The sequence below is a fragment of the Chiloscyllium punctatum genome, chromosome 7 (genome assembly GCF_047496795.1).
Source record: "Chiloscyllium punctatum isolate Juve2018m chromosome 7, sChiPun1.3, whole genome shotgun sequence".
NCBI lineage: Eukaryota > Metazoa > Chordata > Chondrichthyes > Orectolobiformes > Hemiscylliidae > Chiloscyllium > Chiloscyllium punctatum.
This window is the reverse complement of record NC_092745.1, coordinates 58,320,608-58,336,941: the sequence shown is the minus strand read 5'-3', so window position 1 is coordinate 58,336,941 and position 16,334 is coordinate 58,320,608. Positions and strand designations below refer to the sequence as shown.

At 42.0% G+C, this 16,334-nt stretch overlaps 1 protein-coding gene across 4 annotated transcripts in view; it reads right to left on the bottom strand.

Annotated features, from left to right (window-relative positions):
- Nucleotides 1-16,334, bottom strand: part of trmt1l (tRNA methyltransferase 1-like) — a 76,804-nt gene that overhangs the window by 43,960 nt on the left and 16,510 nt on the right. For all 4 annotated transcript variants that reach the window (XM_072573650.1, XM_072573653.1, XM_072573651.1 and 1 more), the window contains 5 exons: nucleotides 15,213-15,277; nucleotides 13,323-13,452; nucleotides 11,497-11,623; nucleotides 10,815-10,894; nucleotides 2,143-2,380 (listed from right to left, as the gene is read on the bottom strand). In XM_072573650.1, coding sequence (XP_072429751.1) covers nucleotides 2,143-2,380; nucleotides 10,815-10,894; nucleotides 11,497-11,623; nucleotides 13,323-13,452; nucleotides 15,213-15,277 — 640 coding nt within the window. The remainder of the gene's footprint in view (nucleotides 1-2,142; nucleotides 2,381-10,814; nucleotides 10,895-11,496; nucleotides 11,624-13,322; nucleotides 13,453-15,212; nucleotides 15,278-16,334) is intronic.

Below are 16,334 nucleotides of genomic sequence, written 5' to 3'. Positions count from 1 at the left end.
AATAAAGGAAAGTATACCAAGCACCTTCTTCACTATCCTATCTACCTGCAACTCCACTTTCACGGAGCTATGAACCTGCACTCCAAGATCTCTTTATTCAGCAACACTCCCCAGAACTTACCATTAAGTGTATAAGTCCTGCTAAGATTTGCTTTCCCAAAATGCAGCACCTCACATTTATCTGAATTAAACTCCATCTGCCACTTCTCAGCCCATTGGCCCATCTGGTCAAGATCCTCTTGTAATCTGAGGTAACCCTCTTCGCTGTCCACTACACCTCCAATTTTGGTGTCATCTGCAAACTTACTAACTCCTCTTATGCTCGCGTCCAAATCATTTATGTAAATGACAAAAAATAGAGGACCCAGCACCGATCCTTGTGGCACTCCACTGGTCACAGGCCTCCAGTCTGAAAAACAACCCTCCACCACCACCCTCTCTGTCTTCTACCTTTGAGCCAGTTCTGTAACCAAATGGTTAGTTCTCCCTGTATTCCGTGAGATCTAACCTTGCTAATCAGTCTCCCATGGGGAACCTTGTCAAACACCTTACTGAAGTCCATATAGATCACATCTACCGCTCTGCCCTCATCAATCCTCTTTGTTACTGCTTTAAAAAACTCAATCAAGTTTGTGAGGCATGATTTCCCATGCACAAAACCATGTTGACAATCCCAAATCAGTCCTTGCCTTTCCAAATACATGTACATCCTGTCGCTCAAGATTCCCTCCAACAACTTGCCCACCACCGACGTCAGGCTCACTGGTCTACAGTTTCCTGGCTTGCCCTTACCACCCTTCTTAAACAGTGGCACCACGTTAGCCAACCTCCAGTCTTCCGGCACCTCACCTGTGACTATCGATGATTCAAATATCTCAGCAAGTTTCTAGCTCTGAACACATGTATCAAGAGCAGGAGTAGACTACTTGATCCCCTCAAGCCTCTTCTGCCACTCAACAAAATCATAGCTGCTCAGATTACTCTACATTCCTGACTAACTTATATTACAAGAAGTGGAGCTGTCTTCCAAATGCAACTGGAAATTTTAATGAAATGACTCAAAGCAAGCTTGGAGCACGTTACTCCTTGGATTAAACACACAGGACCCCTAGAATCACAGCAACGTTTATCTTTCCTTTGAGTGCAGAGATGGATCTTTTTGTTCAATTAATGCACTGATTTATCTCTTGGATCTTATAAAATTTCAGTCCACACCTTTTCAAGTACAGCACAATGTATGTTCATATTAATTTCTTTATTAAATCTGTTCAGTGGACAAACATTCCACTTAGTTTGTCACTGGTTTACTTGAAAATGCTTAGTATTAAAATTTGCATGAGTCATTTGTGTACCATTGGGAAGCAAAATCTAAAGGAGATTTTGTCAAAGACTATATAGTTACAGCAGTTCTTTGATATACTTTGTAGTTTTAATTAGTTGTTTTCTCTGACTACTTAGATAACCTTCACAGCCACAATACTTGTGGTTCTACCAAAACTGCCCTCTAGTTGTGCATTTGGAGTTGAAAGTGGATAACCTGGGATCCCAGATCTCCTACTGCAAATAAAGTTAGTCCCTGAATTTTACTTGTCACATTCAATATTAAATTTCATAACTTCGGAGTCTGACCTCATGATGCCTGTTTTCCTTTTGTTTTGAATTATTTTACACAGCCATCAAACCAGCCTTTACCCTCAATGTACCTGGTCTTGTCTCCGTCTCAGCTGAGGGGGGGCCTATTTTCATTCTTCTATGACTTAACTGACAACTATGTTAGTTAGTCCTCTTTCACCCCAACTAGCAACTTGTTTATCTTTGCACTGGGCAGCAAACCATCTGTTCCTGTTGTTCCTCCTATATATCTGTCAGATGTATATAAATCACCATTTTCTAACCCTTTCCACTTTTGAACAAAAGTCTCTTCAGCCTCAAAATGTTAATTCTGTTTCTCTCTCAACACATGCTATTCAACCTGCTGAGGTTTTCCCCAGTATTTTGTGCTTGTTCAGAATTTGCTCTGTTTGAAACTATTAATGGTATTTTACAGCTTTTACCAGCATGCTATCCTGAAAAATACAACTGCTTCTTAAAAATAGGGAATGTTTTTATCTGACAAATGCTGCGGCAACCTGTTTCACTCACATGAAATCAAAAGCTCTTAAATGCATGAGTACGTTGGCATCCATTTGTGTGACTTCAATAGTTCCCAAAGTATTCTCTCCTTCTCCAACATCCTCTTCTTCTTTTTTACTCGATAACACCTTCATCCGGTTTAGATGACAATTTTCTCTAATGATCTTCACAGAGCCCTCGTTTATGTCATTTATGGTGACCTTCACTGAATCGCCAAGGTGCTTGGCCCACTGCAACCCCATGATTCCTTCAAAATAGAATAATCCAGTTTAGATGATAGTATTCTGATTAACAGCTGGTGGGGATCTCTGGGCCAGAGATTAATCACAATGATGATGATCAACAAACCCCTCTTTCTGTGGAGAAGAGCTGATTGCTTTAAATAAGATCAGTAAACTCTACATTCTTGACACGGCTGTACAGTAACTTAGAGGGGCTGATTGTATGTGGCTTGTGGAGGAACCTTTGAGCTGCTGCATGGTTGTACAGTTTAGAGGGAACATAGGTGGCCAATAACACTTCTATCAACTGACAGGGTAAGAATGCAAGTAACATGAGCAAAAACACATTGGCAATTGGCCTCAATTGCTGTTTATGGGATTTTGCTGCATCCATATTGTCCAATACACTTCATGATAAAATTGACCATGCTGCAAAACAATTGAGTGTTGGAGTTCTGGGATGACTTGAGGATGCAATGTGGCATCATGTTCATGTAAACACATCGTCTACTAACTTTTCTTTCCTTTCCAAACTACAACTGGTTCACTGTCACAAGGAGCTACAGAGTACTGTACATTATTGAACATGGAATATTACAGTGACAGATATTTCCAGCCACTAAAGCACAGAACTGTAGTTGAAATCAACTGCTTTACCATTAAATTCAACTTGCAGAATCCATAAGTCAATAAAAAAATCATGAATTAAATTAACATTTGTGAAATGCATGTGAAAATTTAATCATATGGCAGCAACAAGTGATCTTAACCTGAAACAGTTGAAAAAAAAACGTATTGCAGTCACACCCTTCTTTAATCCGGCTATATAATTTTCTTTAAAAACTGCATGTATTCTGGACATAAACTATTGAAAAGGGCAGTAAAGCATTCTCTCTTTAACTAACTGATCTGGCTCTTACCACCACTAATACCACCATTGTACAGACCTGCCACAAACTATACTTCTCAGAAAGTAAGAAAAGGATCGAGTATACATAGCACCTCTCACAATAACAGGATGGACTAAAACACTTTGCAATTCAACAGTTTGACTGTAATCACTATTGCACATTAGGTAGATGGCAAACAATTAAAACATAGTAAAATCCCATGGGTGTAAGTTTGCTCGCTGAGATGGAAGGTTCACTTTCAGACATTTCGTCACCATACTAGGTAACATCCTCAGTGAGCCTCTGGACGAAACACTGCTCATGTTTCCTGCTTTCTATTTATATGTTTCCTTGGGTTGGTGATGTCATTTCCTGTTCTTTTTCTCATGGGGTGGTAATTGGGGTCCAAGTCAATGTGTTTGTTGATAGAGTTCTGGTTGGAATGCCATTCTTCTAGGAATTCTTGTGCATGTCTCTGTTTGGCTTGTCCTGGGATAGATGTGTTGTCCCAAAGTGGTGTCCTTCCTCATTTTACGTAAGGATACAAGTGAGAGAGGGTCATGTCGTTTTGTGGCTAGTTGATGTTCAAGTATCCTGGTGGCTAGTTTTCTGCCTGTTTGACCAATGTAGTGTTTGTTAAAGTTCTTACATGGTATTTTGTAAATGACATTAGTTTTGCTTGTTGTCTGTATAGGGTCTTTCAACTTCATTAGCTGCTGTTTTAGTGTGTTGGTAGGTTTGTGGGCTACCATGATGCCAAGGGGTCTCAGTAGTCTGGCAGTAATTTCAGAGATGTCTTTGATGTAGGGGAAGAGTGGCTAGGGTTTCAGGACGCATTTTGTCTGCTTGTTTGGGTTTGTTGTTGAGAAATCGGTGAACTGTGTTCACTGGGTACCCATTCTTTTTGAATATGCTGTATGGATGATTTTGCTCTGCTCTGCAGTGTGTGGTGGCTCGTTGAAATAATATTCTGATGCAGCTTCATTTGTGCGTGTTGGGATTATTGCTTCTGTAGTTCAATATTTAGTCCGTATGTGTTATAGATGCTGGTTTGAAGTTCCCCATTGGCTATTCACTCTACTGTGACATCTAGGAATGGCAGTTTGTTGTTGCTTTCCTTCTCTTTAGTGAACTTTATGTCAGTATGGGTATTATTGACGGTCTTGAAGGTTTCCTCTAATTTGTTTTGTTTAGTGATGACAAAGGTGTCATCCACTTAGCAGACTCGAAGTTTGGGTTGGATGGTTGGCAGAGCTGTTTGTTCAAGTCTCTGCATTACTGCCTCTGCTAAGAATCCTGATATTGGAGATCCCATGAATATTGCATTGGTTTGTCTGTAGGTTTTATTGTTGAAGGTGAAGTGTGTGGTAAGGCATAGGTCCACTAGCTTGACGATGCTGTCCTTGCTGATGAAGTTGATGATGTTTGACGTATGTGCCTTTGGGTCTTCTAATAGTGTAGTCAGTGTTTCTTTGGACAGGGTGATGTTGATTGATGTAAATAGGGCTGTTACATCAAAGGAAACTAGCATTTACAGGAAAACAATACATATGGACCAAATATTGAACTACAGAAGCAATCATTTCAACATCCGCAAATGAAGCTGCATCAGAACATTATTTCAACGAGCCACCACACACTGCAGCACAGAGGAACTACACAGAGCAGAGGAAAATCAACTATACCGTGTATTCAAAAAGAATGGGTACCCAATGGACACACTCCGTCGATTCCTCAGCAATAAACCCAAACAAGCAGACAAAAAGCATCCAGAAACCCTAGCCACTCTCCCCTACATCAAAGACATCTCAGAAATGACTGCGAGATTACTCAGACCCCTTGGCATCATGATAACCCACAAACTCACCAACACACTAATACAGCAGCTAATGCAGTTGAAAGACCTCACACAGACAACAATCAAAACTAATGTTATTTACAAAATACCATTCAAGAACTGTAACAAGCACTACATTGGACAAGCAGGCAGAAAACTAGTCATCAGGATACAAGAACATCAACTAGCCACAAACGTCATGACCCTCTCTCACTCTTATCCTTACATACAGATAAGGAAGGACATCACTTCAACTGGGACAACACATCTATCCTAGGACAAGTCAAACAGAGACACACACGAGAATTCCGAGAAGGACGACATTCCAAACGGAACTCGATCAACAAACACATTGACTTGGACTCCAATTACCACCCCCTGAGAAAAAGACCAGGAAAGAACATCACCATAGGAAATGACATCACCAACCCAAGGAAACCCAAACAAATAAATAGAAAGCAGGAAACACGAGCAGTGCTTCGTCTGGAGGCTCACTGAAGATGTTGAGGTAAAAACAATGACTGCAGATGCTGGAAAATAGATTCTGGATTAGTGGTGCTGGAAGAGCACAGCAGTTCAGGCAGCATCCAAGGAGCAGCGAAATCGACGTTTTGGGCAAAAGCCCTTCATCAGGAATAAAGGCAGAGAGCCTGAAGCGTGGAGAGATAAGCTAGAGGAGGGTGGGGGTGGGGAGAAAGTAGCATAGAGTGCAATGGGTGAGTGGGGGAGGGGATGAAGGTGATAGGTCAGGGAGGAGAGGGTGGAGTGGATAGGCGGAAAAGGAGATAGGCAGGTAGGACAAGTCCGGACAAGTCACGGGGACAGTGCTGAGCTGGAAGTTTGGAACTAGGGTGAGGTGGGGGGGTGGGGGGGGGGGAAGGGGAAATGAGGAAACTGTTGAAGTCCACATTGATGCCCTGGGGTTGAAGTGTTCCGAGGCGGAAGATGAGGCGTTCCTCCCCCAGGCGTCAGATGGTAAGGCAGCGGCGGCGGAGGCGGCCCAGGACCTCCATGTCCTCGGCAGAGTGGGAGGGGGAGTTGAAATGTTGGGCCACGGGGCGGTGTGGTTGATTGGTGCGGGTGTCTCGGAGATGTTCCCTAAAGCGCTCTGCCAGCAGGTGCCCAGTCTCCCCAATGTAGAGGAGACCGCATCGGGAGCAACGGATACAATAAATGATATTAATGGATGTGCAGGTAAAACTTTGGTGGATGTGGAAAGCTCCTTTAGGGTCTTGGATAGAGATGAGGGAGGAGGTGTGGGCACAGGTTTTACAGTTACTGCGGTGGCAGGGGAAGGTGCCAGGATGGGAGGGTGAGTTGTAGGGGGGCGTGGACCTGACCAGGTAGTCACGGAGGGAATGATCTTTGCGGAAGGCAGAAAGCGGTGGGGAGGGAAATATATCCCTGGTGGTGCGGTCATTTTGGAGGTGGCAGAAATGTCGGTGGATGATTTGGTTTATGCGAAGGTTGATAGGGTGGAAGGTGAGCACCAGGGGCGTTCTGTCCTTGTTATGGTTGGAGCGGTGGGGTCTGAGGGTGGAGGTGCGGGATGTGGACGAGATGCGTTGGAGGGCATCTTTAACCACATGGGAAGGGAAATTGCGGTCTCTAAAGGAGGAGGCCATCTGGTGTGTTCTGCGGTGGAACTGGTCCTCCTGGGAGCAGATACGGCAGAGGCGGAGGAATTGGGAATACGGGATGGCATTTTTGCAAGAGGTAGAGTGGGAAGAGGTGTAATCCAGGTAGCTGTGGGAGTCGGTGGGTGTGTAAAAAATGTCAGTGTCAAGTCGGTCGTCGTTAATGGAGATGGAGAGGTCCAGGAAGGGGAGGGAGGTGTCAGAGATGGCCCAGGTAAATTTAAGGTCAGGTTGGAATGTGTTGGTGAAGTTGATGAATTGCTCAACCTCCTCACGGGAGCATGAGGTGGCGCCAATGCAGTCATCAATGTAGCAGTGGAAGAGGTGGGGAGTGGTGCCGGTGTAATTACGGAAGATCAACTGTTCTATGTAGCCAACAAAGAGACAGGCATAGCTGGGGCCCATACATGTGCCCATGGCTACCCCTTTGGTCTGGAGGAAGTGGGAGGATTCGAAGGAGAAATTGTTAAGGGGGAGGATCAGTTTGGCCAAACGAATGAGAGGGTCAGTGGAAGGGTACTGTTGGGGACGTCTGGAGAGGAAAAAAACGGAGGGCTTGGAGGCCCTGGTCATGGCAGATGGAGGTGTAGAGGGATTGGATATCCATGGTGAAGATGAGGCGTTGGGGGCCAGGGAAATGGAAGTCTTGGAGAAGGTGGAGGGCGTGGGTGGTGTCTCGAACGTATGTGGGGAGTTCCTGGACTAGGGGGGATATGACAGTGTCGAGGTAGGTAGAGATGAGTTCAGTGGGGCAGGAGCATGCTGAGACAATGGGTCGGCCAGGGTGGTCAGGCTTGTGGATCTTGGGAAGGAGGTAGAACCGGGCAGTGTGGGGTTCCCAGACTATGAGGTCGGAAGCTGTGGGTGGGAGATCTCCTGAGGTGATGAGGTTCTGTAAGATCTGGGAGATGATAGTTTGGTGATGGGGGGGGTGGGGTCATGGTCGAGGGGGCAGTAGGAAGAGGTGTCCTCGAGTTGGCGTTTGGCTTCAGCGGTGTAGAGGTCAGTGCGCCAGACTACCACTGCGCCCCCTTTATCCGCTGGCTTGATGGTGAGGTTGGGATTGGAACAGAGGGATTGGAGGGCTGCGCATTGTGAGGGTGAGAGTTTGGAGTGGGGGAGGGGGGTAAACAGGTTGAGGCGGTTTATGTCCCGGCGGCAGTTGGAAATGAAGAGGTCGAGGGAAGTTAATAGGCCAGCGCGGGGTGTCCAGGTGGATGCAGTGTGTTGGAGGTGAGCGAAGGGGTCCTCGGAAGGTGGGCGGGAATCCTGATTGTGAAAGTAAGCTCGGAGGCAGAGGCGATGGAAGAATTGTTTGACGTCACGGCGTGTATTAAATTCATTGATGCGTGGACGGAGGGGGATGAAGGTGAGTCCTTTGCTCAGGACTGATCGTTCGTCCTCGGTGAGGGGAAGGTCTGGAGGGATGGTGAAAACTCAGCAGGGCTGGGATCTGGTGTGGGTGTGGAGCTGGGAGTGGGGGCAGAACCTATAACTGGAGTGGGTGTGGTGGGGGGGGAATGGGGGTGGAGTCATGAGCAGGGGTGGTGTCATGAGCAGGGGTGGTATTCCCCTTCGAGTTCTGGGGGGCTGGGAATGGTGATAGTGGGATCTGAGGGGGGCGTGTCAGCAGAATACAGGTGAGTGGCTTTGGTGGGGGCGGAAGTGGTGGTGACCACGGCAGTAGGGGTGGCAGAAGTCACTGAGTGTGTGGCATCAGCGATGATGTGAGGGCCGGATTGATCTCATGTGTGATGCATGAGGAATTGTGAGGGGCAGAAGTGGTTGTGGGAGTGGCCATGATGGGGGCGGAAGTGACATCATCAACCAGTGTGGGGGCGGCAGCTGCACCAGCCGCATCACTGAAGATGTTACCAAGTATGGTGACGAAACTTCTGAAAATGAACCTTCCAGCTCAGCAAGCAACCTTATACCCGGAACTTCAAACTGCGCTACAAATCTTCTCAAAAGTCACTAGTAAGATCCCATGATTAGTAAGGTGATGATGGCCAGAAGTTTTATGACAGTGATTGAGAGCTAAAAATAAATGCTGCAAAGATCTCCCTTACTTTTATTCATGACAGTGCCATGAGATTTTTCTTATAGCTACCAGAGATCACAGATGGGGTTTTGGTTAAAGTGATGGCAACTCCAAAAATTGTTGTGTTCACTCAGCACAAGGCTGGAATGTCAGCCATATTTAGTGTTCAAGTCTGTCAAGTGGGATTGAATTCTCAGCTTCCCAGTTCAAATATGTGACTGCTATGGGCCATAGTTTAAAACAAAAACTTCCAAGTTTTCACAAAACAAATTAAACTGCTCCAGCAAGGGCAAACAATGGTGGCGATGGATAACATACTGACATCACAATGAAGCATAACTTAATCCATTACCTACTTTGGTTAGAAACACAATAAACTATCACTCTTTGATATTCAATGGTATTACCATTGCTAATTCCCCCACAATCAACAACCTATCTACTTCCATGGTCTCGATCCTGAGCTGAACAAGCCATGTAAACACGCTGTGCCAAAATCCAAGAATTCCCTCACTAACACTACCGTGATGTCTCTACACCCCAAGGATTGCAGCTATTTAGGATGGCAGGTGAAGCAAGGAATTACGTGGCATGCAACTCATCACCATACGCAAGTCAGCTGTGTGATGGAATGCTCTCCATTTCCTTGAAGGAGGGCAGCTCCTGCAACACTCAAGACATTTGATACTTTAGAAGACAAAACAACGCCTGAGTGGTATCCACGCACCACCCTCAACACTAACTACCTTTACAACTGACACACATTTAGAGCAGTGTGCATCATCTGCAAGATGCACCACAGTAAATCTCCAAGGCTCCTCTGACAGCCATTTCCACACCTGTGACATCTACCAGCTCAAAAGGCAAGTTTCCCTCCAAATCATGCCATCCTGAAGTATATCACTATTCTTTCACTGACACTGGATCACAATCCTGGAACCCCTCTTTAGCAGCACTATGGTTATCCCTACACCCCAAGGATTATAACCGTTTCAGAAGGCAACTCACTACCACTTTCTCTGTGATAGTAAGGGATGGGCAATAACGCTGATCTAGCTAGGGTCACTCTTATCCAATGAATGATTAACAAAAAAACAGCACAAGATCACCCATTCAAGTGAGCTTTAAACCACCTGTAAACTTTAATCACTTGACATTTAATCAGTGATTACTTATCATTTAAATTTAATTTGTCAATACACCAAACAAGCAAAAATGTTTAGTCAATGTAGTGGGTTTAGTTTTGCTCTGCAACATTTTTCAAGAAACCGTAATCTCTCTCTCTCTCTCTCTCTCTCAAGCCACTTGGACCCATAAGCCACAGCAATTAATTGGGCACAGAGCAATTAATAAATTTCTATTCATTTATTACATTAAGACACTGCTTTACTATAATGAGTATAGTACTAGCAGCCAAAGAACCAACAGTTTGTCCCCATTCTCAGTTCTGTCAGTAAACCCAAACACCTCACAAAATTGGGAGGTGATGGTCTAGTTGGATTAATACTAGACTGTTAATCCAGAAACCCAAGTAATGTTCTGGGTACCCAAGTTCGAATCCTTCCACAATAGATGGTGGCATTTAAATTCAATAAGAATCTGGAATTAAGACTCCATTGATGACCACAAATCCACTGTCACTTGTCAGAAAAGTCCACCAAGCTCACTAATGTCCTTTAGGGAATAAACTGCCATCCTTACCTGGTCTGGTCGACATGTTACTCCAGACCCACAGAAATGTGGATGACTCTTAACTGACCTTTGGACAATTAAGGATGGGCAATGAATGCTGGCTTAGGAAGTGACGCCCTTATCCCATGAATGAAATAAAATAAATTTTTAGGAAAGGACAGAGTAGGTCATCTCAACTTTCTCCACTACAGCAAACAGAGCTCAACAGCTGATCATCTGCCTGTGTTCGTGACAGGGACAGCATATTTGGAATGGGGAGACAGAAAAAAAGGAATAGACATTCAAATTTTAAAAGTAGCCTTTTAGTGATCACGACTATCAATATATCCATGAGGTATAAAGTGAAAAGAAGTCTTCACACACCTGTAGCTCCAAAAGCATCTAAACATTCAAGGGGTTTGCGCTCTTGAGCTAGGACAGCAAGTGTACAGAAAATTAACTGCCTGTAAAATAAATAATAACAGCAAGTGAGAAAGCAGTTTTATTTTGATGTACCATTTTGAAAGATGTGGATAGAAGGCTTTGCAGTTTAAAAAAAACTTAGTCAAAGGTTCACAAAGAATGCATTAAATTACATAAGACAATAACTCATCTTTCAGCATAAGGACAACAATTTGGTGTACTACTTATTACACAGTAGAATGTTGCATTGTACCTAACTAATATTAACACAAACAAAAATGGGATTAATGATCCTGAATCCTGGTATACAAATAGAATAGTCACACATTTAAATCAGCAATATCTAATTCCCACTTTAAAAATATATGTTTTATATAAATAAATTAAGAAAAGTAAAACTAAAATTGACAAGGTAAAGCTAGGAGAAAGTAAGGACTGCAGATGCTGGAGATCCGAGTTGAGAGTGTTACTGGAAAAACACAGGATGTCAGGCAGCATACCAGGAGCAGACAAATCGACGTTTTAGGCATAAGCCCTTCATCAGGCTTATGCCCAAAATGTCTATTCTTCTGCTCCTCGGACTCTGACAAGCTAAACTGACCTACGCACTTCATTGATTAGAATAACAAGTCAGATACATTACCTGTTAGATTTCATTTTAGGGTTAAAGAAAGAGTCTGTCTTTTGAGGAGTCAGGTGGTTTGGAAAAACATGAACGTCAGTATCGACTTCCTTCAGCACTTCAGTGGATTGCATTTGCCCACTAGTGGCTAAAACAGAGAAAGTCAATTACAAGATTGGAGAGACAAAGCTTTCTGAAAATCAAAGTGCTTAAGAGATTCCCTTAAAGGATTAGGTCAGTTACCATTTTGAATATTTTCTGTCACTTCCCTCCCTTCTTTTCCTGATCGCATTAATTCCTTGCCGGTTATGATTGGTGTCTTCACAAATTTCTGTTCCATAGCAACATGGCCATTCTCAATATGTGAGCCTCGCAATGAGCCGTAACATGCTATTACACCTTAAAGAATCAAGCTTATTCCTATCCTCATCCAACGTTCATGCATGCTCACTTGGTCTTGTACATGATTGCAAACTGTGGCTGATTTGGTTCTTCCTCATCAAGAGAGCAAATAGTGTCATTGCTGTCATTCTGGCTGATATAATAAACTGAACAAAGTAAAAAAGGTGGCCATCTATGAAGCTCATCCATCCAGAATGGAAGATTCCTGACACAGTAACTGACTGTTCCTTAAATGGTTCCAGGGTTTTTGCCTTCTCTGTTCTATCATTACAATCTTTGCATCAGGAGCTGACTGACATCAAGTTTAACTTGCTTGTCATCAGTTTCAGTTTGTGAGACCTTGGGCTTATGTCACATTTTAAGTCTGAAGAACTGTGCCACGTGCTTTTTTTTAGAAACATAGAAATAACAATCTTAAATGCATATCCACCCTTCCATGCTTTTCTCATCAGCACCTTAGCTTAAGGGATTAAGAGTCTAGGTTTTTACAGATTCTCTTCTGATGAGAATGATCAATCTTCTGGGTTTGCTCTGGGGTGCACAGAATCTTGAATGCCTCCAGTCAAGTGGTGATTAAAACTAGACATTGTAACTTTGAGGTCAATAAACAATGCATACATAGTTTCACAACGCCTTGCGAGTTGGGATTTACTGTTTAAGCAATATAGTTCAGCATACACAACCACAAACAAGTTTGAGACAGAGATCCACACTGCCCCTTGATTTATTTACTTAAAATCAACTTCCATATCCTTGTCCATCTTATTTTAAGTATCTTTGAATAACTCAAAAACTGTGTCCAGAACAGAGTTTATTCAATACAAGTTTCCTTTCCTCTCTTCTACAGCTGCTTCTTCTAGAGTCTGTTGATTTCTTAAAAATCCAATAAAATGAAATCTTAAGATATCAGCAGGAAATAAATGTTAAGCCTATTCCACAAATGGTATTGCATTAATTCTTTGAAAGAAAGTATTTTATTTAATCTATTTTTCTAATCAATCTGTTCAAAGGGGTTATTACATACCTCTGGAGCAGGTGGAGCTTGAACCCAGGCTTCCTGGTCCAGTAATAGTCAATACTACTGTACCATAAGAGCCCCTTAAAAGATTTACCTGGAGTTCAGCACATCTACTCCAATACCACTGATATTATATTGAATTGTATCTCAACTCCAATCACTTGCCTTGATGGCATATCCTTCTTTAGCCATTCACTGAACGAGCCACTGAACGAAACTAGATCCTATTCTCACCTGACATTTGTACAAAATACATTTACTAGAGGAGCCCACTGAACAGCAACCAGGAGCAGAAATCACAGATGACATTTCAACTCCTTCGGCTAGAATGCTGAGGCACAAACTGGGGGGTTTGCTGGTCTCAAGTAAGGGGGCAATATATAACCAACTTTCCCAGATTTCAAATGATCCCACCTACTTCACACACCTCCATTGAAACTGGCTTCTGTGTCTCCTTTGTTCAAATGTCGTGTTATGTGGCTGATCATGTCTGTTCTGCGAGCAATGGTAGCTGAACAGACAATGCAGTGATAATGCGCTCCAATTCTTACTGGGACCTGAAAGCAGGAAAACATATGAAAGCAAAAGGACGATGGTATTTTCAATTTTTGTAAATCTTTGATTTTATTCTTTTCTCACTACTATCACCAACACTACTGGCAAATGAAAATGTGGCAGCTTTAACAGTTCCAAATCTGACAATGTTAAGCAATTGTTGGAAAAATACTGAGAAATTATGTTAACAGTCATCAAAATTGCACATAATGGCAAGGTTAAAAATCTGAATCTGCGAAAAAGGCAGTAAGGAACATATTTTTATATTCTGAAGTTGGCTTCAGTTAATCAGTACTACAATAGATATGTTAAGTGGTGATCCAGAGTCCACTCATTGTATATCACAACATTAGAAAGGGAGGAGAAAATTGTTTCAAGTATTGTGCTATTGCTTCCAATCTCTTAGCAGAATACTGACTTTACGAGGTATTTTTAGCATGACTTTAAAGCTAATGATCAAAAAATCTCTTCCCATAACAAAATGAACACACATGGGAGTTCATGTGATTTCACATGCCACAATGGTCTTGTATATTAAACTTTTAGCTTGGTCTTTGTTATGGGTATTGGATTGTGTATTGCTATATTTCCATTCTTAGAAATATAATAATTTATGGAACAGGTAATGGATAATGAAACAAATTATATGAGACTTCACAGCAAAAATGGCAGACAAGCCTAGGAATCACAACTTCTGGTCTCGAACACAGTAGTTCACATTTTCATGAAGGTAGAAATGGGACTGAATCAGATTTATGCAGATGGAGTTCACAGAGGCAGTTAATTTTTTAAAAAATTATCAGGCTCCCTCTCATGCTGGATTTTGGTAGCTTAGGATTCTGAAACCTGAAGTGTACAAAATAGACCAGGTGGACGGCCAAGAATGTCTCCACTCTCACCCCCACCTGCCCAGCATTCTAATGCAGTCTAATGTTTCTGGACAAAAGAAAAGTCTAATAGCTAGGCAAACATTTTCAAAAATCAGGTTTGTGGAGTCAGAAGATCTCTTCCAATTGAGGATATTGAGTAGGATGATCAGCCATGATCATACTGAATGGCAGAGCAGGCTTGAAGGACTTAATGGCCTACTCTTGCACATACTTTCTACATTTTGGAGAGGGATGAAAGAAGGACAAAATATGAGTATATTGTTCATATCTCAGGTTAAGATTTTCTGTGGTCCTTCATCAAGATAATTTTAAATAGTGAGTTGTAATTGAAAGGCAGTAATCACGTGAAGAATGTGGTGGGCAATATATAAAAAGAATAAATAAAACAGTCACCAATATCCTAAAGAGATCATGGCACAGCTATTGCATCCTCCATACATTTATACAGTTCTCTTCCAATCTTTGCATTCAGTATTCAACTTTAACTGAATATTCATAACTTAGAATGTTACAGTTTTTGAAAGATTAAAAAATCAAGACAAAGTTTTGCAGTTATGGTATAACTGCAAAATTGTCAAGTGATAATCTAGTCAATTACTAGATTGAGCAAGCAATATCAACTCAGATGCAGGCCACATTTTACCTTTCCATTATTACATTACTTGATTCTCACTTAACTTGATTCAATAACCTCTTACGGTAAAGTTCCCACAATTGTTTGTCCGTAAACAACCTACTCCTTTCTGTGTCGGGAAAATCTCTATAAATAATTTACATACATATACTTACATTCAGAAGACATGAATAAACCATATTAAGTGTGAGATGTAAATTTAACTTTCATTAATTAATTTGATTTTAATTGTTGTTACCTGTTCCCCATTGAGGTCAGTTTTCATGCGTCGACATGATAAATGACAGATGCACATTCTGTAACCTGTTGTAACATGAATTCAGCAAGAATTAGTAAAGAGAGAAACTTGTTTACAAAGGGGTCTGCCATTGGCTCATGTAGTGAAATGAATTTGCAGATCATAAAAAGAGTTAATCATTCTTTTGATTAAAAAACAAACAAGTATGCTTTTGAGCCAATTTTCTGGACTACTTAGTACAAACAACTGAAGGGGTGCTGGGGGTGGAGTCAGGGGGAAGGCAGCATGAGGACAGAAGAGGTGTTCTTAAACCACTAGTGTTCCTTCCTAGTTCTTAGTTATGAAGTATTGTACTTAGAAGCATATCACATTCAAATACCAGGGCCTGACTTGCAAGGAATTCTTCATGGCTAGAAATCCTTCTGGAGTACTGCTTTCACCCTTTTGCTATTTCCACAAGTACTGTGGACTGTTTCAAGTTTTATCTACTTAAACATCAGACTGTCTTCTGAAAGTGGTAACCGTTTTACAAACTCAGGTCATCAGGAATTTGTTTTTTCCTGGTCGAATGAATTCTCTCCACCATTATAATTGTGGCGTGTTTTGACAATGGTACTTGCTCTGGCTCACTATGTTGTGATGGCCTCTGGGTGATTGCGATATAGTGTTGAACTGTACTTCATGAGCACTAACTGAACTGACTGGGTATTATTCTTATAGTAGTTTCATATTACTGCAATTACTAAGGAGATGCTGTTATAGTTCAGCACTTTAACACCAAGTATCTGTATAAAATGGATTCAAATCAAAGGAAGTTCCAATGTAGATTTGAGTTAAAAGAATACAATTATCAATGCTCTGGACAAAAACTTTAAATCACGGATTAAATTACAAAAAGGACTGTGTTACTTAGGCAGTCATCAGTAAAATCTGCAAAGGACAGCAGGATTCTTTCTTGACAATTGTTCTGAAGGAGAGATTTTGGAATTAAACAGTTGAACAGTTCATGGTATTGGAGCATAATCTGTTGAGTATCTCAAGGCAGCGTGGAGTTAAAAATCTAGAACTTCAGACCAAATGTAATTGGAACAAAGATGTCAAGATTGCAGTAGAAATACTGTT